Source organism: Symphalangus syndactylus, chromosome 3 (genome assembly GCF_028878055.3).
Source record: "Symphalangus syndactylus isolate Jambi chromosome 3, NHGRI_mSymSyn1-v2.1_pri, whole genome shotgun sequence".
NCBI classification, from domain to species: Eukaryota; Metazoa; Chordata; class Mammalia; order Primates; family Hylobatidae; genus Symphalangus; species Symphalangus syndactylus.
The window spans coordinates 21,083,737-21,107,719 of record NC_072425.2 but is presented as its reverse complement, the minus strand read 5'-3'; the positions used below and the strand labels follow the sequence as shown (position 1 = coordinate 21,107,719).

Genomic DNA, 23,983 nt, shown 5'->3' with positions numbered 1-23,983 from the left:
TAGAGAATGGTGATAATGCATAGGACAGATGCTAAATATCCCACTTTGAAATTAATACTAACATTTCTCAATTAAGAGGAATCCCTTTAACACTTCTGAAATCAAAATGCATTTTGGGAACAAACTAAAAATTTAACACAGTAATTTCTCCCGCTGAAAAAATATTTTTACATCAATGGTGCAGTGTATAACTAATGGTATTTTTAAGTATTGGCAGACAACATGGGAATAACTGCCTTGGACTCAGTACCAAAGATGTGCTATGCACTGTGCGTGGTATGTCCATTAAAAAAAAAATCTCTCCTGAGAGAGGCATGGTGGTTCACATCTGTAATTCCGGCACTTTGGGAGGTTGAGACAGGCAGATCACTTGAGGTCAGGAGTTCAAGGCCAGCCTGGCCAACATGACGAAACCCCATCTCTACTAAAAATAAATTAGCTGGGTATGGTGTCGTGCACCTGTAATCCCAGCTACTTGGGAGGCTGAGGTGGGAGAATCACTTGAACTCAGGAGGCAGAGGCTGCAGTGAGCCGAGATCGTGCCACTGCACTCCAGCCTGAGTGATGGAATGGGACTCAGTCCCAAAACATAAATAAATAATAAAAATAAAAACATAGGCTGGGCACGGTGGCTCACTCCTGTAATCCCAGCACTTTGGGAAGCCAGGGCAGGTGCATCACCTGAGGTCAGGAGTTTGAGACCAGCCTGACCAATACGGTGAAACCCTGTCTCTACTGAAAATACAAAACTTAGCTGAGCATGGTTGTGGGTGCCTGTAAGCCCAGCTACTTGGGAGGCTGAGGCAGGAGAATCACTTGAACCTGGGAGGCGGAGGTTGCAGTGAGCTGAGACCACGCCATTGCACTCCAGCCTGGGCAACAAAAGTGAAACTCCATCTCAAAAAAATTAATAAATAAATAATTTTAAATTTAAATTAAAAAAATATATATATATCTCGTAATCTTCAAGGCTACCATGAGATGTACTTTCTGTTTTACAGTTAAGGAAACAGGCTCAGAAAGGTGACATGACTTGCTTTTGTCCTTAGATCTAGTAAGGGGTAGAATCAAAATTTGAACACAGTTCTGATTTCAGAGCGTAAGTCCGTTTCACAAACTTAGTGGGGAAACACACACTAGAGTATCGGTTACTATTTTGGAAGCTAAAGTACTGCCATTCATGGCATTCTATATTTGAAATCATGAGATAGATATATGAAGGTGGTTATAATTTTTCCAAATTAAAAAATATGTAAATTGTTGTGCAGTGAATATTTGGATTGAGCTTGATAGAACAGCCAGCATAACTACTTCATTAAAGAGAAGAAAATTAAAAACACCTATGATAACATTACTTAACTATTCTCATTAATACTTTGGGATCCGATCCCCACGTCATTTTTTTCCTACGTATTTTTTACAAAACGGAGATCATATCATATATAAAAATTTGTCTCTTGCTTTTCTTCTATAACATTAAGTACTGGGTATTTTCCATGTCATCAAATAATCACCAAAACCAATTTTAATAGCTACATGGTATCTAATTAAATTTAACTATCCTCTATTTCTAGGCCTTAAAATTGTTTCTCACTTTTCACTCTATATGCTAAATGTCCTTGTACATATATCTGTACTTATATTTCTGAGTTTTTCATAAAACAGATTCCCCAAAGTGGAAAAAATGTTAAAGGTTTTGAATATATATTGCCAATTGTTTTCCAAGAATGTTGGACCATTTTACAACCTGATCAACAGTGTGTAAGTGCCTACCTCATTACCAAGTGTCATCTGCAAGCTGGCATAACCTAGACTCATGTACACTTTGTCACATGTATGCCCACATACATCTCACCTATGACAATTGGTCTACCTTTCAATATCTACTACACTATGTGATGTGGTGAGATGTCCACGACCACCTTACCAATATGCTTTACTTACATTAGCTTTTTTTTTTGGCATAGAGTCTTGCTCCTATTGCCCAGGCTGGAGTGCAATGGTGCAATCTCAGCTCACTGCAACCTCCGCCTCCCAGGTTCAAGCAATTCTCCTGCCTCAGTCTCCCGAGTAGCTGGGATTACAGGCACACACCACCATGCCCAGCTAATTTTTGTATTTTTAGGAGAGACGGGGTTTCACCACGTTGGCCAGGCTGGTCTCGAATTCCCGACCTCACGTGATCGACCCGCCTCGGCCTCCCAAAGTGCAGGGATTACAAGCGTGAGCCACCATGCCTGGCCTACTTATATTATCTCTAATCCTCACCAAAAAAGTAGATATGAGGAAATTGAGGCTCAGACAGAGTAAATGGAGTAATCAGAAGCTCATTTCCAAATCAAGAGGACTGGAATGCAGACCCTACTCTGACACTAGACCATACTCTTATGCCATGCCACCGTGTAACTCATTTTACCTTTCAGATAATGATCAACTTTCTCTCACAACTCCAGGGACCGCCTCTTTCTCTAGCAACACCTCTGCAAATGATGAGACCAGATTAATGTTTGGAGAAGTAAATAAGGGCAATAATACCTAGATCTCATGGGCTTTGAGAAAAGTGAAGTGTATGCTGGCGTGTCTTCTTTAAAAGGCAAGGAGCAAGTGGCAGCAGTGTGGTGCATGGAATGCTCATGCACAGCTTGCAGAAGCAGAAAGTGGTGAAACCACTTAAGGAAACAATTTGGCATTATCCCAATAAAGTTGATTGGGCTTAATAGAATAAAATTGCCCAATTTGGCATTTATCCCAATAAAGTCAATGATATACATGTCCTATGACACAACTATTCAACTCCTTAGGTACATACAGTACACAGAAGTTAAGTCTATGTGCACCAGTATAGCTCTTCAAGAATGTTCATAAAAGTCACACGCTAGAAACAGTCCAAATGGCCACCTACAGTTACATGCATAAGCAACTCAACCCCTTTATCTCTACAATGGAGATAATTTCATAAGATTGCTATAAAAATCAATGAAAATTACATAAACCAGCTGTGGTATATCATCATACAACACAGAACACTAGATAGCAAAGAAGACAGACTATAACCATAAGCAACAGCATGGGTGAATCTCAAAGATCAAGCAAAAGAAGTAAGATTGAAAATAACAATTCTAAATTGCATAATGCAACTCACAGAGTTCAAAACCAAACAAAGCTATACTATACTATTTAGGGATGTATACATAGGTGAAAAAATTAATATCAGGGTGCTAGTAATTTCTTAACTTCAATGGTGATTACATAGGTATTTGCTGTATATTTATGTTTACTTATGTGTGTATAATGTGTATATGTACATTTGACGCCCTTTTCTGTTTGCAGGTTATATTTCACAATTTACAAAAGGGAAAAACACAGGGTTGTGATCAAACATTTACACAATAGATATAACATACAGGGACTTTATCAAGTTTTTACTGTTTTATTTAATCTTTAGAACAATATTCTGCATTAGTATTGTCCACAATTTGCCACTGAAATAACTGAGACAAAAAGCAAATGACAGCCAAGTAAAAATATTTTTATTATAAATCCATGTTTTAAAAAGATTGAAAAAAAAATCAAAGTATAGCACCAATGTTTGTTTCATTACAACACTAAGACAGTTCGAATATCCCTTATCCAAAACATTTGGGACCAGAAATGTTTCAGATTTTAGATTTGTTTGGATTTTGGAATATCTGCAGAATATATACCAGTTGAGCACCGCTAATCTGGAAATCCAAAATGCTCCGATGGACATTTCACTTGAGTATCATGTTGGTGCTCAAAAAGCTTTTAGAGCATTTTGAATTTTGGACGTTCAGATTAGGGATACTTGAGCACACTAAATCTGAGGAACGCACAAGTTCATAGGAGTCCTTGAAAGTTAAACTATCCCTTCAAATAAAAAGACCTAGAATTGCAATCTCTGGAGAATGTTAACAAAGAGTACAATGAAAAGATATTTATAAAAGTTTTGTTTTCAGTGGTCAGGGGACAACAGTTATCTTTACTCAATAAGGATGATCGATATTGGCTATATTTTTCATATACTAATAAAAAAGAAAAAGCACAAATTAAAGTTTCTCCAAAGTTGGTATCCAAAATTACGAAATTTACAAAAGTGACAGTAAAAATCCTAGCTCAGCAGAAAACAGTATACTAGCAAACATACATTCTTCAGAGTCTGTTTTGGCTTGGGGTTGTTTTTGTTTGCAGTGATTTTTTGTTTTTTAACCACTTAAAAACTTGTTTTCTAATGGGACCAGAATTTTAAAATTAAAAACTTAAAATAAAAAAGAAATCAGTCAGTCATCCCAAGGAGCTTAGACAACAAACTGCAGGACACTGAATTTCACCCAACTTCTTCTTCCACCACACTCTTAAATCGGTTTTTAAAAAATGTAAAATTTTTCAAGTCAAGCATTTTTGCTGTATTTTGGGTCCATTAATTCACATAAAGAGCTAGTTAAAATACCAGACTATATAAATGAACAATGGGACAATTAACCCCACATGCAAAACTCCACCACTTTACTTCAAAGGCATCTGAAATAGAATGGATTAGAAACCATAAATGATGCCTCTCAGAATTAATTCTGTAATAAATATTGCTTTGTATTATAGGTAAGGGATTTAAAATCTCTATGTGGTAGTTTAACACTTGTGGATTGACCTAAAGCACAACAATTGCCCTTGGTTTTGCATAAGATCACTGGTAGTTTCAAGTCCATGAGTAGAAAATAAAAACCTATTTAATTTCCACTGCATACTACAATATATAGAATTTAATTTTCTCCACAATGTTTAAAAATTCCATAAGTTTACATAAAGTTTTAAGATACATGTAATTTGCTTTCACTCAGAATGCAATATATTCTAATTTCAAAATTATATTGTTATGTAACTTCAAAAGTGTTCCCTTAATGTTACAATTTGCATTTTACAACCCATGCTAATAAAAAGTACTTACTCTGAAGATGTAAATATACAAAATAAAATATGGAAACGTAAACTCAACACGTTATTTGCCATTTGATTTTAACCAAGACTTCTGATACTATTTCCATACTCTTCTGTTCATTGTTTCAGAAGCTAATAACTATTCTTCATTGTCAAGAATCAGGTAATAGCTCACATGGTAAGATAAAACAAATAGTTGAGTGTTTCTTTTAAACAAATATCAAGTAGTTAGCTGAATGACAACATTATAGCAAATGCATTTTGTTGTTTTGTTTTTTTTTTTTTGAGACGGAGTCTTGCTCTGTCGCCCAGGCTGGAGGGCAGTGGCGCAGTCTCGGCTCACTGCAAGCTCCGCCTCCCAGGTTCACGCCATTCTCCTGCCTCAGCCTCTCCGAGTAGCTGGGACTACAGGCGCCCGCCGCCACGCCCGGCTAATTTTTTGTATTTTTTTAGTAGAGACGGGGTTTCACTATGGTCTCGATCTCCTGACCTCGTGATCCGCCCACCTCGGCCTCCCAAAGTGCTGGGATTACAAGCGTGAGCCATCGCGCCCGGCCGCAAATGCATTTTTAAAAAGAAGATAAGCCTTAGCAAGAAATATTCTTTCACATTACTAAGAGCTTCTTTCCTTGTATTATAAATCAATCTCACACAAATAAATTATGTAGTTAAAAACACTCTCAGGAAAGAATACTTAATGATATGTAAAGATGGTTACAATTTAATAAGTGAAAAAGCCAGATACAAAGTTATACCTACAGCATCATCCCAGTTCAGGGAAGGAAACACCCTTAGTCATTATCAGCATGGTGGGATGAGAGATTTTCTTTCTACAGTTTTCTAAATTTCTCTAATGAGAAAGTATATCTTTATAATCTTAAAAAATAACATCCAAAAATAAGTGGCTCATAATTGATTGCTAGAATTGTGGGGTCTTCAAACTTCAAACTTCTTCAAACTTCAATCATGGTACCATGATTTTTCTGTAAAGAAGTACCTATTATTGCAGTCTTACGGGGCCTCTTCATGATGGAGAGAATGTTAGGCTTCGTACTGCTTCTAAAACTGATCCCTGAAAGGGCCAGACAACTTAAATTCAGACTCCTGTATTCACAAATCTATCTTGCTCTTAAGAGTGTAGCTTAGAAGCAAAGGGCAATTTTAGGTGTGAGGTGTATTTTGAGCCATTTTCTTTTCTACCTCCCACTCAGTGAAAAGCAAAGATCAGGCTCAGATAAATGCTTTCTGCTTATTGCTGTTGAAGGAAAGTGGCTGGCTTGCAGGGAGGTCCAAGAAAAACTGTTGACACTCAAACTCAGTCAAAAAGCACCAAGGAGCCTCTCCTGTAGAATGCTTTTTCATCTCCCAAAAAGGGTCCCTCATGTGGAATTCTAAGATTCTTTCAAAAGACAGGCTCTATTTCACTGGTTTTCCATTCAAACATACCTTGCATCGGATTTAAACAGAACTGATCATCTTGTTCACTCTACAATCACATAGTTGGATTATTCACATTGCTCATAATGATGCTCAAAAGGGAATGTGACTCCTTGACGCTAACCAGGGGCTACTAAGTCTTGAAAAAACATTAGTTCCAGCTGGCCTTGGGCTCATTCTCCTGAGTTGGAAGAATCATTGCCATATCACAGGCAAAACCCTGGGTTGGAGGTCAGAAGACTGTCACTCACCAGCCAAAGAGCTTGGAACAAAAATCTTCCTGTCTCATTCATGTTTCATTTTCATCATTTATAAGATGAGGGTGAACTGTAGTACATTATTTCTGAAAGCTCTTTAAGCTCACCTCTGAGCTCATTCTGCATAGGGCAAACTACCCGTTACGTCTTTTTAAACTAAATATATACATATAGAAAGAGAGGATGAATAACCTTTTGAAAGCAGTAAAAGTTGCTTTGGTGGCAGGAAGACAGAATTTGCAGTTGAGAGTATAAATTTTGGGTTGGATTTTAGCTTCCAAACCAGATTCCTTAACTTTCTCCTCGAGATCTTGGGCAAGTCACTGTATCTCTCTCAGTCTCAATCCCTTTATCTCTACAATGGAGATAATTTCATAAGATTGCTATAAAAATAAATGAAAATTACATAAACCAGCTGGCATATTAAATAAATGCTGATGTTAATTCCTTCCTTCCACTCCAAATCCTCTGTAGTGAGTTATCCAGAGTTAGTCTATCCATGTTCAAAATGATGAAGTAACCTTAGCCATCAGCAGCAGTCACTAGAGGTAGCAAGATGATTGAAGAATGGGGGGTGGGTGGGGAGCAAAAAACAAGGCAGAACTACACTCCTGGAGTTCTTGAGGTGGTTTCACTTCCTGTCCTGTACTAAGCTTCATGAGGATTAATGACAAGGAAGTGTTCTGTTTCCAAAACAGAGTGAGAATATATCACATCTCTTGTAAGGTTTAGAACTCATTCAGTCTCAAAAATAAAAAATCCCTTTTAGCCAAAGTCTTAGAGTTGCAAATACCCTACAACCCTAGGGTCAGTTTGCTTGAGGGAAGGCTGTGTGCCAGGGTGGTGTCCTCTGAAAAGGATCAGGAGGAGAAAGGGAGCTTCTTCCTGCCGTGGACAGCCTGAAGCTGGCTGCTGGTTCCAGCCCCCATGGCCACGGCAGAAGACACACCTGTCCTTCCAACTGCGTAGCTTCCCAGCCCTCAAATCAACCTCCAACAGCAGGCCGCTGGGAGTGTAAGGGCAGTTTCGGCTATTTCTCTTTCTTCTCTTCAAAGGTGATTTTCTTTAAACTGTACAGCTTGTTACTATTGTTGAGTTGTGGCTCCCCAGAGGATTATATATGTTTCTAAGTATGAAGGCATCTGTATGGCAATAAAACATGCAAAATTCCGCAACCACTTCATTTTTTTAATTCAGAAAAACTAGTTATAACCTCCCACAAACTGATGTTCTGAAGAGCACCCCATGCCCTGCACCCACACAAGCCTTTCAAAATACTGAGGAACTCAGAAGGGCCCTGGGCCTAGGAAAGAGCAGCCTCCCTGGCCCATCCTCTATGTTCAGCTTCTGACAGAAGCCATGTTCTGAGACCCACAGTCGGTGAAATTATCAATCTGCCTTAGCAGTGGGGCCTTCTGCCAACTGACCATCCACAGAATAACAAGAACAACACAGTATCCAGCTTACTTTTAAGGAGAAGAATTAAAAAGAAATCAAACAGTTTCAGAGAGACAGAAACACTCAAAAGGCAAAGGAAAGTCCTCTGTTAAACGGTATGAAAGACCCAGGTTTCCAGAATGGCATTTAAGGCACTGGGAAGAAAGGCTGATTTCTCCCAGAGGGGCCCCAGCTTTGATGCCCAACCGCCCTGACACATCAGGCTGTGCATTTTTGTATAGCAGGGTACCCTCGGGCGAGACAACCATAAATAGCTTAAAACAAGAATAGGAGATTCCATCTGTTTCTGGAATATTTCAGCAGCACCTGCTTTCAAGGTAAAAATCTGGGAGCTGTCCCCACAGCCTTCCTCCCTGACTCCCTCCTCCCCCACCTCCCAAACACTTATTTTAAACTAAAGCAACTAACACACAACCCAAGAGGGCTTCTGCCACCGCACCTGCCTGAGGAAACAGAGTCCTTTGATTTTATTCCTGAACTGTATGTGTTGTTTAAAAACACTGGGACAGTCAGCAAGGGAAGCCAAAGTTCTTAAAGCCAGACTCCTTTATTACTTCTAGCTTCTTTTTTGCTCTGTGGAAATGGAGCTTTTCTGTGTTTCAAGTGAAAATGAATGTAACACAGCTGCGAATGGATGCAATGGTCATTTCAGTCATGAGATCGGAAAGTGCTCCAGAAGGAAGAAGGTTGTCACTGAACACCACTCAGGTTTAGACTCAAGTCCATATGCCAACTAGCATGGAAGGAGGGATGATCACTATCCTTGTTTTTAAAAGAAAACAAAACAAAACCCCTGCAGTTGAGGTTTGAAAAATCCAGTCTAAATCTGGGTGCTACCTCCAAAGTGACACGCAACATCCCTTCAAACAATAACCAGAAAAACCCAAGCACATTTCACGTTCAAAAAATCACTTTTACCTTGGTCTAAAAACATCAGCATCTCTAATGTCTACCCGAAACCAGCTAACAGTATTCCATTTGCTACCGGATAAATCTAAAATCTTGAGCACACCCCACAAGCACTCACAATTGGGCCCCAGACTTCCATGGCATCATCTCTTGCTATTGCTCTCTCATTGCATTCTCAGCATCCTTTCATCTTGCTATACCTTTCATTTCTTGGGGCCTTTGTCTATCAGTTCTCACTGCCTAGAGAGGTGTTCTCCCATTTTCCTCCAGGCAAGCCCCCACTCATTCTGCAAGACTCAGTTTAACTGGAACCCATCAGCAACACTTTCCTTTATTCTCAAGTTAGAGATGGGCACTGTCTAATCTGTGACTTTGAAGAAACTTACACATAAATATATTTTCTTAAAACAACACTGATCGCATTATGTTTTCATTACTTGTTTGCATTTTCCCACCCCAAATACTGAGCAGTTCCTAAAAGAGTGAGGGTAGCAGAAGTGCAGTGGGAGGTGGATATCAAAATCAGAGGTGGTCCGTGAACAGTGCACCTAGAAGCATATTAGATTTTATATTTGGTAAATGACAAGAAGTACTTACTTTTTTTTTTTTTTTCATTTTGTACTACCAAGTTCAGAAAGTTCAGCTCATCAAAATCTTGGATGAGTGTGATATCTGAAGAGTTTGCAAATGGAGATCTGGGGCTAGATCTCTGTGTTTATGTTAAGGGACCTTGAGATAAGTGAAGGCCAGAGACCAAGTATTATGTATTGCCCATTCTGGGTACATACTAGGTACTCAGATACTTTTTAATTGAATAAAAATTTAAAAAGTTAAACTAAAAAAATTTAGACAGCATCTTGAGGAAAAAATGTCTAATAAAAATAGAGTTTTATTTGGGTGTAAGGACAGTTACTCAAGCTTTCTTGAGAGCTTCAATAAGATCCCAATGGAAGGAGGGGAAAACTGTAGGGCAAATATTTGTGTAGTTCCTTTACAAAAGACAAAAGGTATTTAATTATTGTATGACATATCTCCCCATAACCCTCAAACACAAATTTAAGGCTTTGAACTCTTGTGTTCCTTCTGTTGATCCAGAACTAGAAGTTGGCTAGAAATAGCATCTTTCATTACAGTTTTGGCCTTGATGGAGTATGTGCCATTGGGGCAAATCAAATATCAAATGCCATAACAAATTTCAATTCCAGATCACTTTGTTTTATAATATTGAAAGATTTCAGAGGTAAATGCATATATTGCATCAGACTCAGATGGTGCAATCTGAAAATTCTAAAATGCTCTCACATCCCTGGTGTTCATGATGGAGACTAACTAATCCGTAACTACAGTTCTCCTAGCTGGTGTTTTTAATTTAGTATCAACTCCCATCCAGGAACTCATTAAATAATGTGGCAAATCTCAAGAAGGAGTAAAATTCTTCAGTGGCAGGAACTAGTCAACCATGGGAGGAAATAATGCATTTGATTTATAGTGGCATTTGTGTTAATGGGACTTGTTTGGTACAACTAGGTTTCTGCCAAGGTTAGCTGGTAATAAGAGTTCAAACCAATGTTTTTAATGTTTTTTAATAAACATGGGCTTATTTCCCCATTCATTCCTTCATAAAACAAGTACTAGCTATGTCCTTGTCCTTGAAGAGTTCCCAGACTAGCTGGGAATGTCGGCTATGTGCCAGAATATTCTTCAGTAAACTTTGGATGTATTTGTGGGAGGAGAAAAAAACATAAAAATTCCAAGCCTTCAGGGAGCTCATGCCCTAGTGGGGAGGAACAGAAAATAAAAAGGAACCTAATAAGTAGGTTATGTTGCATAAAGGGTATCTAAAAACTTTTCATTGTGAAATTAAGTTTAAATTTTAAAATACAGATGGCTTAACCCTTCATGAACAAAATGTCTATCACTCAATATTGAACCTCCATTGTGAGATTAAAAGGTGCATCTCTTACAACTAGCATGAAATGAGTTTAGTAATGTGAACTACACTTCTTCCAACAACTATTTCATATTTCCTCTCTGAATTTATGTACCATGACACCTGTCTTCTCATTCAAAGTCTTTGGTGCCCTGCCCTCCCATTCTTGATGCATTTCCCTTTCTCTGATCCCAATGCACACAGTATCTTGGCTAAGCGCTACACTAAGTGCTGGAGATACATAGTTAATTAAGAGCCAGCCTTTACCCCTAAAGAGTTGACCTTCCAATAGGAGGAAAACAAAGGAGGACCAAGGTTATGAGTGTGTAACTGAAGAATGCAAAGCACGCTGGGTGTGCCAGAGAGGGAATTATTACCTCTACATGGGGAAGGCTACTCTGCGGAGGTGCCTAGGCTGAGTCTGGGAGGATGGGTAAACATGTGAAAGCAGACACTGTCTAGTGGTTTATATGGCCAGAAAGCATAGAAGTTTGGGAGATCAGACAGGGAGGAAGTGAAGCTAAATCCTGGAACCACAAGGGGCCACGTCTGCACAGATGCCATAACTGAGAGCTACATCCCTTAAGAGAAGAAATGGAAAGCAAAAGTAGAGGTGGCTTATGAGCAGACTTGAGCCATAGCCCTGGGCACACTGTGAAGGGTGAATGGACCTCAAGGCACAGGTTAACTAAAGAGAAAGTATCTAAAGAAAGCAAGGAGACTGAGCAGTAGAAGAGGACAATGCAACAATGTAACCTAGATCCAAACTGAGCCCTCATTCTCTTGGCAGACCTCTCCACTCCCCAGTGGATACACCGCCAACCAGTCATCCAGCTTTAACAGTAAACCCTTCCATTTACATGCTAGTCTCAGCCTAGCAATGTTCCACAACCCAACACAGGGAAAGTGTCAGTGGGTGTGCCCTTTATTTCCACACAAGCTGGAAAAGATAGCTTCTCTACCCTCATATTAAATACTCATAAAATTCATGTTCCAGAATTCATCTAGGACTCTTTTATTTTTAGCCACAGTCACTATCCTCTGGCACTAGAAAAGCAACAGCAAGAAGACACTATGCCTTGGGATCATTCTGTGTATTAGATAGAGCATACTATATTGTGATCATCCATCTCCCCAGCTAGTCTGGGAACTCCTCAAGGACAGGAACTAGCTAATAGTAGGAATTCAATTAAGAACTGACATACAAATGAATGAATTAACCCACCGAATTTTTCTCCATAGTTCTATTATAACAGATTTAAAAAACACATCAATTGCTGCCGTTTTTCATTCTAAAGGATGAAAGCACGAAGACTATTCAACTGGCTTCTCACAAATATGAAATCCATGACCCTACTTGTATAGGCACACAAAGTCACACATCAGAATCAGAGACAAGCAAATTTAAATGTAAATTTTTAAATAAATACTTTTTCTCTTATCAAAATTTGCCGAGTGATAGTGCCAGTTTAGAGTATACATATACATACATACACACAGCTTAGAAAGAAACACTGTAACCCAAACATATTATGGGGAAAAACCTTTTTGCAAAACTCTAAGAACTCAGTTTAAGCCTCACCACCTCCAAATGAATACATAGTTGACCTTGGACAACAGGGGCTTGAGCTGCTGAGGTCCAGTTATACACACATTTTTTTTTTGTTTTTTGTTTGTTTGTTTTGAGACAGAGTCTCGCTCTGTCGCCCAGACTGGAATGAAGTGGTATGATTTCGGCTCACTGCAACCTCCACCTCCTGGGTTCAAGCGATTTTCATGCCTCAGCCTCCCGAGTAGTTGGGATTACAGGCACTTTTGTGGGTTTTTTTGTTTTTTTAGTAAAGATGGGGTTTTGCCATGTTGCCCAGGCTGTTCTTGAACTCCTGACCTCAGGTGATCTGCCCACCTCAGCCTCCCGAACTGCTAGGATTACAGGAGTGAGCCCACGTGCCTGGCCAATATGTGGATTTTTTTAAAGTAAAAGTTATACCTTCCTCTCCTGCCTCCCTTCTGCCTCTTCCACCTCTGCTACCCCTGAGACAGCAAGACTAACCCCTCCTCTTCTTCCTCGGCATGAAGATGATGAGGATGAAGGCCTTTATGATGATCCACTTCCACTTCATGAACAGTACATATATTTTCTCTTCCTTATGATTTTCTTAATAACTTTTCCCTTCCTTAATTATTGTAAGAATACAGTATATAACACATGCAACATACAAGTATGTGTTAGTCAACTGTTTATGTTACAGGTAAGGCTACCAGTAAACAGTAGGCTATGGAATAGTAGTTAAGTTTTTGTGGGTTTTGTTGTTTTTGAGATGGAGTTTCGCTCTTGTCACTCAAGCTGGAGTACAGTGGCGCGATCTTGGCTCACTGCAACCTCCACCTCCCAGGTTCAGGCAACTCTCCTGCCTTAGCCTCCCAAGTAGCTGGGATTACAGGCATGTGCCACCACACCCAGCTAATTTTTGTATTTTTAGTTAGAGACGGGTTTCTCCATGTTGCTCAGGCTGGTCTCGAACTCCTGACCACAGGTGATCCACCCACCTCAGCCTCCCAAAGTGCTAGGATTACAGGCGTGAGCTACCACGCCCAGCCATAGTTGAGTTTTTGAGGAGTCAAAGTTATATCTGGATTTTCAACTGTGTGAGGGTACCAGTACCCTTAAACCCATATTGTTCAAGAGTCAACTGTATAAATATGCAGTGGCCTGGCCAGGGCTGAAATATAACAGACAAAACTGAAAGAGAAATTTTTCTTTAAAAAGAAAAAGACTGCACTGTTAAATCCAAATGTAAATAATCATTTACATCAAAGTCTAATGCTCTGGGCAGGTAATTCTTGAGCCTGGGCTACTGAGGCGTGCTTGAGAACAACAGAACACACAGAATCTCCCAAAGCAGCCCCCTTCCTAAAGCCTCTCCAGCAGTCATCCTCCCATGCCCAGGTCACAAATGCTATGCTTGGTGCAGAAGAGAGTCGACTTCACTGATTAAAAGCACTAATGATACTAAGATTTGTGTAGAGAAATGCAAATGTATAGCAGTCCAGATTGACAGTTAGTGAACATGGGAACTTCCAAAGTCAGCCCCTCCTCCCCTACGGTGTGAGGGTGTGTGGGTTTGGGGGACAGGGGTCGGTGGGGGAGTCTTTTCTTGATGAGAAGAAGAAAGTGCAGAGACTAGTGCCGCAGAGAGCTACCCTTTCTGGAATCCATAGAGGGTCTGGCCTTTTATCCCCAGGCCCAGGCCCAACCCAAGCCTGGGGGCCCGGGTTTTGTCATGGGCACCTCCTGCTGCCGTGCCCTGGCTGTTCCACACGAGCAGAGAGAGACAGGAGGCAGGCCCCTCTGACACCTACTTAACCAAGGCAGATGGAGAGGGGAGCATGGGGGATGCCTTTACTTCCCCCTCAGGAGGCGCCCAGCAGGAGTCCACAGAGCCAGCAGCTCCAAAATCGGATTTCCACACAGCCTCCCATCCCAGAATATGCCTTACTACTCTGGCAGGAGGAAACAGAGCCTTAAGCAAGTGTGGCTCTGGTGTATGAGGGGCTTTTAGAAGACCTGAAGAAGCCTTCTTACACGATTCTATACTTTTTTCAAACCTCTACAGAGGTAGCCAAAATGGGACACAGTTCTTCATTCACTGACCCAAAGGGGGCAAGGGTGTTACTTCAAGGCAGACACAGTCTGTGTCTGCAAGATGTCCTGAGCTACAGACACATACTTTATTAATAATCTTACATACACAAAATGTCCAAGAGAAAGTCTAACAGGCTAATTTCTGACAGCTCCAGATAACAGCAGAAGGCACTGAAGCCACACTGACTCTCTGGCTTCCACAAACTACTCAGAAGAGATGGTCCCCTTTCCCACCCAAGGGATGTAATACAAATAAATAAATACAATTATCTGAAGAACTTACAAAGCAAGAACAACATTGTGAAGTCCTTCTCCCCAAATGCAGTGACTTGTGGGAAACAGATAGGAAAATGAAATGAACAGCTGGAAGATTTAATTACGGAAGAGCAATGCAGAAGCTGACACTGCTTCAGAGAACGAGCCAACAGCCCAAGCCTTCTCCCTTACCTTAAGATACAGAAGCAGCTCTTCGCTCCTGAAGATAAGCGGCAGAATCCGAATCTCTGTTTGCTGTCAATGTCAGTGAGCACGAACGTGAAGTTCTGGCCAACTTGGCTAACTGTGAGGCTGCAGCAAAGGTAGAACAAAGGGGAAAATGAATGTGCAGTAAGTTTCTTGATAAAGTATCTAATCACAATGAGTCGTTGAACTTATAACACTTCCTCTCTCAGTGGAACTCTTAAAATTTACACACTTCAAGGGAACAGACTGTAAGCTAGTTAAAAAAAAAAAAAAAAAAAAAAGACAGCCGGCAGCCCATTCTACTGACCACCTCAGAAATCAAATAATCAGAGCTATCATACCTTCTCCTTATTGAGTTCAGTCTCTGAGGCAGCTCTGTTAGTCAGCCCATCAATCCCAAAAGGTGCCCTCTATTAACCTCATTTTGCTGATGAAGAAATAGTCTAGAGAGGCATTGCCTAAGGTCAGCTGATCAGTGGCAAAAAGCTGGATTTTAACCCTCGCTCTGATTCCACAGGCCACTCTACCAGCTTGCTGCTAACAATCCTCACCTGAGAACTTCCCTAGTTCAGAAAATAAGAGTGCTTGCCAGAGCAAAAGGTAAATGTTACTATGTGCCAGCCACAAAGTTAGACATCATATATGCGTAGACCATCTCCCTGACTCTCAGGACAAGCACGGAATTTAGAGGATGTTCCCATTTTACAGAAAAGGAAACTAAGGACCAGAATATGTAGGTAACTGAATCACGTTCACACAGCTACAAAGAGGAGGAGCTGAAATTGAAACTGGAAAGAAAAGAGGGCAAGCTTAGGTGTTACTTTCCTAAATTATTATATCTTTCATAATTTCTGAATTTATGAGAAACATATTTCCTATTTTAGAGGACAGAAATAACCAAAATGTCTAGTATTGCATAGTGTTTTCTAAGAAATGGAAGCAACATTTTAAAGAAAGACATTAAAGGAAAAAAGCTAAAAATGTATCAATACAAAAATTTAAAAACCACACATAAATGCAACGTTAAAATATCTATTTTTAAAAAGTTTAAAAACAATACTAATCAGATTACAGAAACTCTTTGTTTTGCTTTTCTGTTTTGAGACATAGTCTTGCTCTGTTACCAGGCTGGAGTGCAGTGGTGTGATCTCGGCTCACTGCAACCTCCACCTCCCAGGTTCACACAATTCTCCTGCCTCAGCCTCCCAAGTACCTGGGACTACAGGTGCCCGCCACCATGCCTGGCTAATTTTTCTATATTTTTAGTAGAGACGGGGTTTCACCATGTTAGCCAGGATGGTCTCAATCTCCTGACCTCGTGATCCGCCTGCCTCGGCCTCCCAAAGTGCTGGGATTACAGGCATGAGCCACCGAGCCTGGCCAGGAAGAAGTATAATTAAATTAGAGCAGATTTTGCTAAGTGGAAATAATATAACAATGCTGGTTCCTGTCAGAGAAGAACCTGAAGAGTGAATGGGTTTCCCTACCTTATGCTAGATTCAGTTTTGTCTTATAATGGCAACAAAATAGAATTTGCTTTTTACCTTTAAATGTTTAGATCCCATAAAGCTAAATTTCGCATTGAAGGGAAATGCTTTGAAGATGTATATCCATTTTTGTAAGTTACAATAATTATCTCAGAAAAAGAAGAGTTTTTTCTCTGAAGATTAAAATAAAGGTATTTTTGGTTAAAAAATCCAAATTCTAATACATGAATTTATATTAACGTAATATGCTAGAATTCAACACTGAGTTATTCAAAGGAACTCATCAACTCATACTGTATTTTACAAAGTATATTCAAATTGGTAAAATAGTCAAATCTATGCTATCAGCTATTACTTTATAAATTATCAGAACTTTAAAAATCATGGTTTACCAAGCTTTTTCCAAAGGTAGAATTCTTATTGAGTCTTTGGATATGATATGAATAAAGTTTTCAAAGATAGGGTAGACTTTCTAAAACCCCCTTTTACAGCCACATAAATAATTAAAATTAAAGGAATTTTCAAGGTATTCCAATACAAAGGTCAATGGACTCTGCCTGGTCATATTTAAGGAGACAACTCCATCCCTTAGAGAGTGGTTAGAGAGTACAAGAAAATAATTCAGAAAGAAAAAGTGTTCCACTCTCCTTATTTAACTAGGAAGGTGAACAAAAACAAGGTGGCAATTTAAAAGCAACGTGGTCATAAAGCAGGTGTAAGTAATGCTATCCCTCCACCTTACACAGCCAGGAGAAGAAACACATTTCTATAAAAGTTATAGGGCCGTCAAGGGGACACCAAACGCTACCTTCTTATGGCTGTTATGTTTTATCTATAAAGCTTGGATACTGTGTTACTATGGTGATTTAATACTATGTTTTAAAGGGGGATTATATGATTAATTTTAACAAGGTTGAGAACTGAAGATGTGTGAGAAACAGCATTCTAGCTCACATAATTAAAGTGATTGGGGAGAAAAGTGGGCCTCAGTGGGGGAGGGGAAATCCTGTTTTATTAAAATATTTAAAGCAACAGGTCTGGATGATTCTAAGTTACAAATAAGGTTGTGCTTTTAAGAAACACTACTACGTGATCATACAAAATACGACTGTTCAGTGTTTTAACTCAGGTTTTGATTTCACTTCTAGAATGTTTAAAATAAATACTCTCTAAGTATCATCCTAGAAAGGAAGGGTATTGATAGGACTCGATGAAAAGAAAACACCCAGGATTCTCCAGGAAAAAGACAGAGAATGAAAGCACCTGACTTGTGAATTGTGTGTCATTAATTTCCTACTCTCTTTTTACTCCTATTAAAAATGCTGGAAATGTGTTTAGCTACCCCACAGGCTCAGATAAAGAATCATTACTCATTTACCTGGTTCAAATCCCAACTCAATCACTGACTAAATTTAGCAAGTTACTCAAAACCTTTAAGCACCTGAGTTTCTTCATCTGGAATAACAATGAGACACTACCATCCAACCCAAAGGATGTTTTGAGAATAAATGGAAAAGAATTTAGTATAAAGGCCAGTCCAAAGTAGGAACAATTAAAAAGAGGGATGCAAGCTGTTGCCAACTGTGAAAACTAAAACTCACATTAAAAACCAGGCATTTGCTTAGAATCTTCCTGATTCAGCTTTATAATATCTGTGAGTAGAGGAAGAAGTCTGCTTTCTCTTTCTCTCTCGCCTGTTGCATATTCTTCAGGAAAGACTAGTCCTCTGGGTGACCAAGTGATTGATGCTTGCCTTACAGTGAAAAAGATTATTTTTGGGGTGCCACAGCTTACAAGGAGGTACTTATTCTCAATTGATTCCCTTTTTTAATTCCTGGTAGGGTGAATTAGAAGTCAACAAAAGCCCAAAACCAGTAGGCTCTAAAAGATTGTTTCCTTGGACAATTTCCAATAAACTAAAGGTCTGGCAAGGGAAGTCAAACAGGTTAACTTAAAGGGTTGTGAATCTCCAAGGAATTTATCATTCTCTCTCTCCCACTTGCTGGGGTAGTCTATGGGAGTGTTCACTATTTCTCCATAAAAATGACTTTGGGGAAAGGGTCTGCTTCCTTAAAGTCTGCAGTTTGAGTTTACCTCAGCATCCATAATTTCCATAGGAATCAGAGATTTCAGGATGATGGAAGCTAGGAGAAACCATCTCATCCAATTCTCATGCTTCACAGATGAGAAAACTGATATTTAGGGTTTACTTTCATTTTGTTTTCCAAGGTTATCAGGACTAGGACAAAAATCCAAGCCAACTTCTGGTTCAAAGTCCTTTCCATTCTGCCACGCTGCACTAAACACAATGAAAATCCTCCCTGGGAAGCTTTCAACTCGGTTTAAGGAACTAAGGTATGCGAGGAATTCAGATAATTGTCTTAATAAAAAACCATATTTTTCACTAAGCTAGGGAGACCACATTTGAAGATCTCCAGAAATAAACCCAGGAGAGCAGGGCCAAGACCAGCCCTAGCTGTGCTTCTCGTAGCTTCCCGTGCCTAGGTGAATATGAAAAACAAGAGAGAAAAGCAATGACTATTCAAGCCACAGACCTAAACCTTCATGCTGCCTTTTAAATGCCTATCAGCCATTCAGGGCCTCTCCAGTAGCATTTTGCTTAATCTTGAAGTTGTTTACAGGGCCAGTGCATGAATGGTATGAAGAATGAGGATGGACAGTTTGATTCTAGTCTCCCAGTGAGAAAAAAACTTTTACACGTGAGCTTCACTTTAAGTTTCATTATCCATTTTGCATACTGAGCTACAACTACACTGGGCACTGTAACAATTGCTGGATATATAACACTGGACAATATAGACAGGGCCCCTGCCTTTGTAGGCTTTCTGTCTAAATAGAGACAAGTAATAAACAAGTATACCACAAAACATACAGCTTGTAATAGTGATATTACAAAACCAAAGAAGGAACGAAGATAGAGGAAAATGGAAGGGAAGGAAAGGCCCTACTGAGACAATGTGGTCAGAGGTAGCTTCTCAGGGATGGCAACAATATTGACCAAAGGATGAAATGGAGCAGCCACTCAAGAAACAGGGCACTGGGTTGTTTCAGGCAGGGAAAAGAGCTAGGCAGAGATCCTGGGGACTGGAAAGAGCTAGTTACGATCAAGGAACCAAAAGGACAGGAGTCCTGCTAATGCACAGGAGATAAAGGGGAAAGTGGCATCACACTAAGCTGCTAGATAAAGCAAGCTCCAGATCACACAGAGAGTCCCACAGGTCATGGTAAAGAATTCGAATTTTTTTTTTTGGTGGTGGGGGGAGGCAATAGAATGCCATTGAATGATTTTGATCAAGAGAAAAACACAGTCTGGTTTACAGCTTCAAATATTTCAACTGACTTACACAGAGAGCAGTTTGGAAGAAGGTATAAGTAGGAGTGGAGAAAATAATCTGGAAGTGATTGCAGTAGTCCAGGTGAGACTGGATGGTGGCTTAACTCATGCAGGGAGAGTAGAGATGGAGAGGGATGGATAGTTCAAGTTATAGTTAGCAGATATGAATGACAGGCTTGCAGATGGACTGGGAATTGGGGAGCAAAAAGGCAGAATATTACCATTTGAAGATAGGAAAGACTAACAAGTTTGGGGGAAGATCCAAGAGTTCCATTTGGGATATGTTAAGTCTGAGAAGCCTGTAAAACATCTAAATAGAAATGTCAAGTACAGAGTTGAATACACTAGTTAGGAAATCAGAGGAAACGTTTGGATTGAAACTATAAATTTGGAAGTCATCTAAACACAGATGGTATTTAACACCATGGTGAAGACTGGGATCACTTAGGGAGGGAGTTCAGAGAAACAAAAGAGGATTCAGGACTAATTTATAGAAACACCAATTTAGAAGATGGGTGGAGAAGAGACCAAAGAAAGGAGAATAGCCAGCAGAACAAACAAGAGGGAGTGGTCAACCGTATTGACGCATCAAAGATGAGAATAAGAAAAAACAATGTCTACTGAATTAAGCAATATGGAGGTTTTAGATGACCTCGATAAAAACAGCTCTAGTTGAATGACAGAAGCAGAAGACAAGCTGAAGAAGGCTGAAGGATAAGTTGAAGTGTGTAGATAACTCGTTCAAAAAATAGAGAATCAGAAAGCAACTGAGTGGTGGCTATTATTTTTAGGATGAATACCAGAACTTGTTTTTAAGCTGTTGGAAATGATTCAGCAAAGGCAGAGATTTATGATGCAGGACAGAAGAGAAAACATTAAGGCCTGGACCTTACATCAGAATCCCAGACATGTTACTCAGCAGTTATGTGGGCATAGACAAGTTACTACACTTCTCTGATCTCATCTGTAAATCATCAGAATAATCAAATCACTTTGCAGAGTGGTTTTAGATTAGAGATAATGTATACAAGATAACTAGCATATAGTAGGTACACGACAAAACTGATCATCACTACTGTTATGCAATTATAAAATTCAAGAGATGGAACTGAAGCATTTTGTCCCCCTCTGTTTATTATAGCTTACTGACAATTATCTGCTGTCCATGGCAGGGCACCTAACAGATGCTTTTCCTTTCCTTCAGTGCGTACGAGGCATGAGGCAGGAATGAAGCGTCATCAAACTATCACATCTCCCGGCCTTTAGTTCCGTAAGCCTCAAAGCTTCCTTCCACAAACACACCTTACATCTGCCTAGGCCTCAAGTTTCTCACCTTCCCTGCTCAAAGATCCAAGTGGTGAGAATGACATGGACCCAAAATATGAGGGGACCAACAGTAAGTGACATACTTCGAGACAGAAGGCAATGCCTACCTGCTGGAGAAACTCACCAGACAATTCTAAGAGCAGAGCTCTGTCCATTCCCTCTACATGAGCCTGAAAAAGTCAACATGAAGCATAACTGCAGAATTTAAAAGTATCAAAAGCAGAAGGAACAACAGAGATCGATGGAATCCAATTCCCTCATTTTATCCATGAAGAAATGAAGAACCTCAGGGGAGAAGTCACTTGCCTCACAGCACAGAGCAGGGCAGTGGTAAAACCAAAACTAAAACCCAGATCTCCTGCTTGCTGCCCACAACACTCTGTCCACTAAGGCCCAACTGCTTTGTCGTCATCAATGCTGTAGAAAATAATCATGGGGCACAGCTGAACCTATAGTGTATGCTAAACCAAGGGACTTCTTGGGCCCAGTGGGTTCAGGTTTGGAAAGGAGAGCAGGTTGAATCTGCAGAGGAGAGGTCTGGGAAGATAAGATGTTAATGCACTGGTCCTATGTCTGTGTGGGTTTCATTTTCTTCTTTCTCTCAATTTCCTACTTCTCTACAATAAATATATATTGCTTTATTGCTTTTGAAATAAAATCTTTTGTTAGGTTCCTTATGCTGTGATGGATCTTATGGAGGCAGTATGGTAAAACAGGGAAAGTATGGTGGAGTTGGAGGTCAGACAAATGAGGGTTCTGCAAGCAGCTATACCACTAACTGGTAGTGAGACCTTGGGTAGTTATCAAGCCTATCTGAGCCTCTGTTTCCTCCTGTGTGGTATGAGGATAATGGTAACCTTACAAATTTGTAATCTTTTATTACAGGAAAAGAACATAGGGCAATGCCTGGCACAAAACAGATACCCAATAAAATGGTAAGTAGCATTTGAGCCACATTTGCATCTGGGGTTACATCCTGACCATTAAATGATGCCTCTGGCCCTGAAAAGATTATTTCATTGTATTTGACTATCCTGTCAATTGTGTGTGCCAATATAATTTACAGGAAAATGGAATGGTAGCTGACTTTCAGGGTTCTGAAAGAGGATAAACACAAAAATGGAAGAGAATAGCTTTTCCATCATCCAATGCATCTCTCAAGTGCTTTGAGTAACTGAAGCTGGTTGTCAGCTATCAAGGGCAAGCAAGTAGCAAACATTATATGGAATGGTACAAGTCTTTTTTTAAGAGACTATTTTTATTAGTAATAATGAGTTTTTGAGATTGATACAGGAATCTCAACACTGACACTTCACTACTCCCTCTCACCAATAGCTTCACGTACACTGTAGGGTAAAAATAACTCTGGATTAGGAATAGAGTACCGGTGCCTTTCCTGACCCTGTAAATTTCATAGTTGTGACCATAAGCAAGTCATTTCACCTCTGTGGATCATGGTTTTCCTTCTATAAAATGGGGAGTTTGAACCAGATGAATTTCAGTTTTAAAATCCTGTGGTCTTGTTTCCACACATTTTCAAGGCCTCCTGTGGCCAGAGCCCAGGTTCTCATAGTCACCCTTTCCCCAGCGAGCTCCATCTACTCTGGCTGAACAAGCTCTAGGCTCACTCAGGGCTTCTCCTCTGCTTTGCTTTTCAGTGCTGATGGGGTGTTAGGCTCTCTCTCCCACTTGCCCACTTCTTGCTGTCCTGGCAGACTCAACACAAGTCTCCCCCACCATAAGAAGTTTTCTCTGACCATTTTGGTCTTCTCTAACCTCACTATCCTTTGGGTCGATACTGTTTAAAATGTCTTTATAATTCCTGGACTAGACTGGGAGGGCAGGGCTCCAAGTCTGAGACCATTTTCGTTATCCCCCATATTACCCAACACAATGCTCTACATCCTGAAACTTCCTTTTGCTCTTTTGTAAAAAAGATACCACCATCTATCTCCTAGAGCTTCTGGGAAGAATAAATGAGACAGTGATGTGGCAGCATCCAGCACTTTGACTAGAATCGATAAGGAAATCAAATCCTCGTTTCCTTCCTTTCCTTCTTCTCTATATATTTGGTGACTGGTCTTCCCTGCAAGGTGGTCTACTGAAATGTATTTGTCTGGGAGATGGAAATCTAGGTTGTGCTAAGAGAATCTTGGGCAAGTCCCAATTTCTCTGCAGCTTAGAATTTTGTTCAAATGAAGATAATGGCACCTGCTCTTATCTCTTATGATAGGAGGATAAAATGAGATAATATATGAGGAAGCACATTCTTTTTAAAAGCTACCGGCTTTATTATTTTTCCTAAGTCCTAGTTTCAAAAAGAAAAATCTTAAAACAACACAAGAGACAGCAAGATGTCAATGTTAACGGGTGATTTGATGATGACTGTGAAAATCCCACTCTTGATATAGACTAGAAATGTCAGAAGTTTTATGACTGCTCCTTGGGGTAGAAAAGCACAGATACTGAAAAGATCAGGAAGCTTTCTTTTTTGAATGCAATCATCTGGGGCATTACTTGTCTCCCAGGCTGGCATATTTTCTAAGTCAAACAATATCATAAACACATCTAGGGGACTTTATGGGCCTCAGAATCTGGGGATATCCATTTGACAGTGCTAACTGCAAACTAATAAAAAATTAAGACATTGAAACCTTTATATTTCTTATAAATGAACTTTATTCATTATTATTATCTCTTCTGTATTAAAGTATACCAAGGTTAGAGGTGGGGGAACAGAAAGAAAATATATAGTCCCCACAT

At 39.8% G+C, this 23,983-nt stretch overlaps 1 protein-coding gene across 23 annotated transcripts in view; it reads right to left on the bottom strand.

Moving 5' to 3' along the window:
* The window catches only part of DENND1A (DENN domain containing 1A), a 553,551-nt gene that overhangs the window by 370,723 nt on the left and 158,845 nt on the right, over nucleotides 1-23,983 (bottom strand). For 21 of the 23 annotated variants that reach the window (XR_010119966.1, XR_010119965.1, XR_010119967.1 and 18 more), the window contains one exon: nucleotides 15,038-15,157. Coding sequence is in view for 18 of the 23 variants with exons in the window: in XM_055271163.2 (XP_055127138.1) it covers nucleotides 15,038-15,157 (120 nt within the window). In the remaining 5 variants the exon portion in view is untranslated. Of the gene's footprint in view, nucleotides 1-15,037; nucleotides 15,161-23,983 lie in introns of those variants that run through there. The other 2 variants (XM_063635980.1, XM_055271158.2) reach the window with 2 other exon arrangements.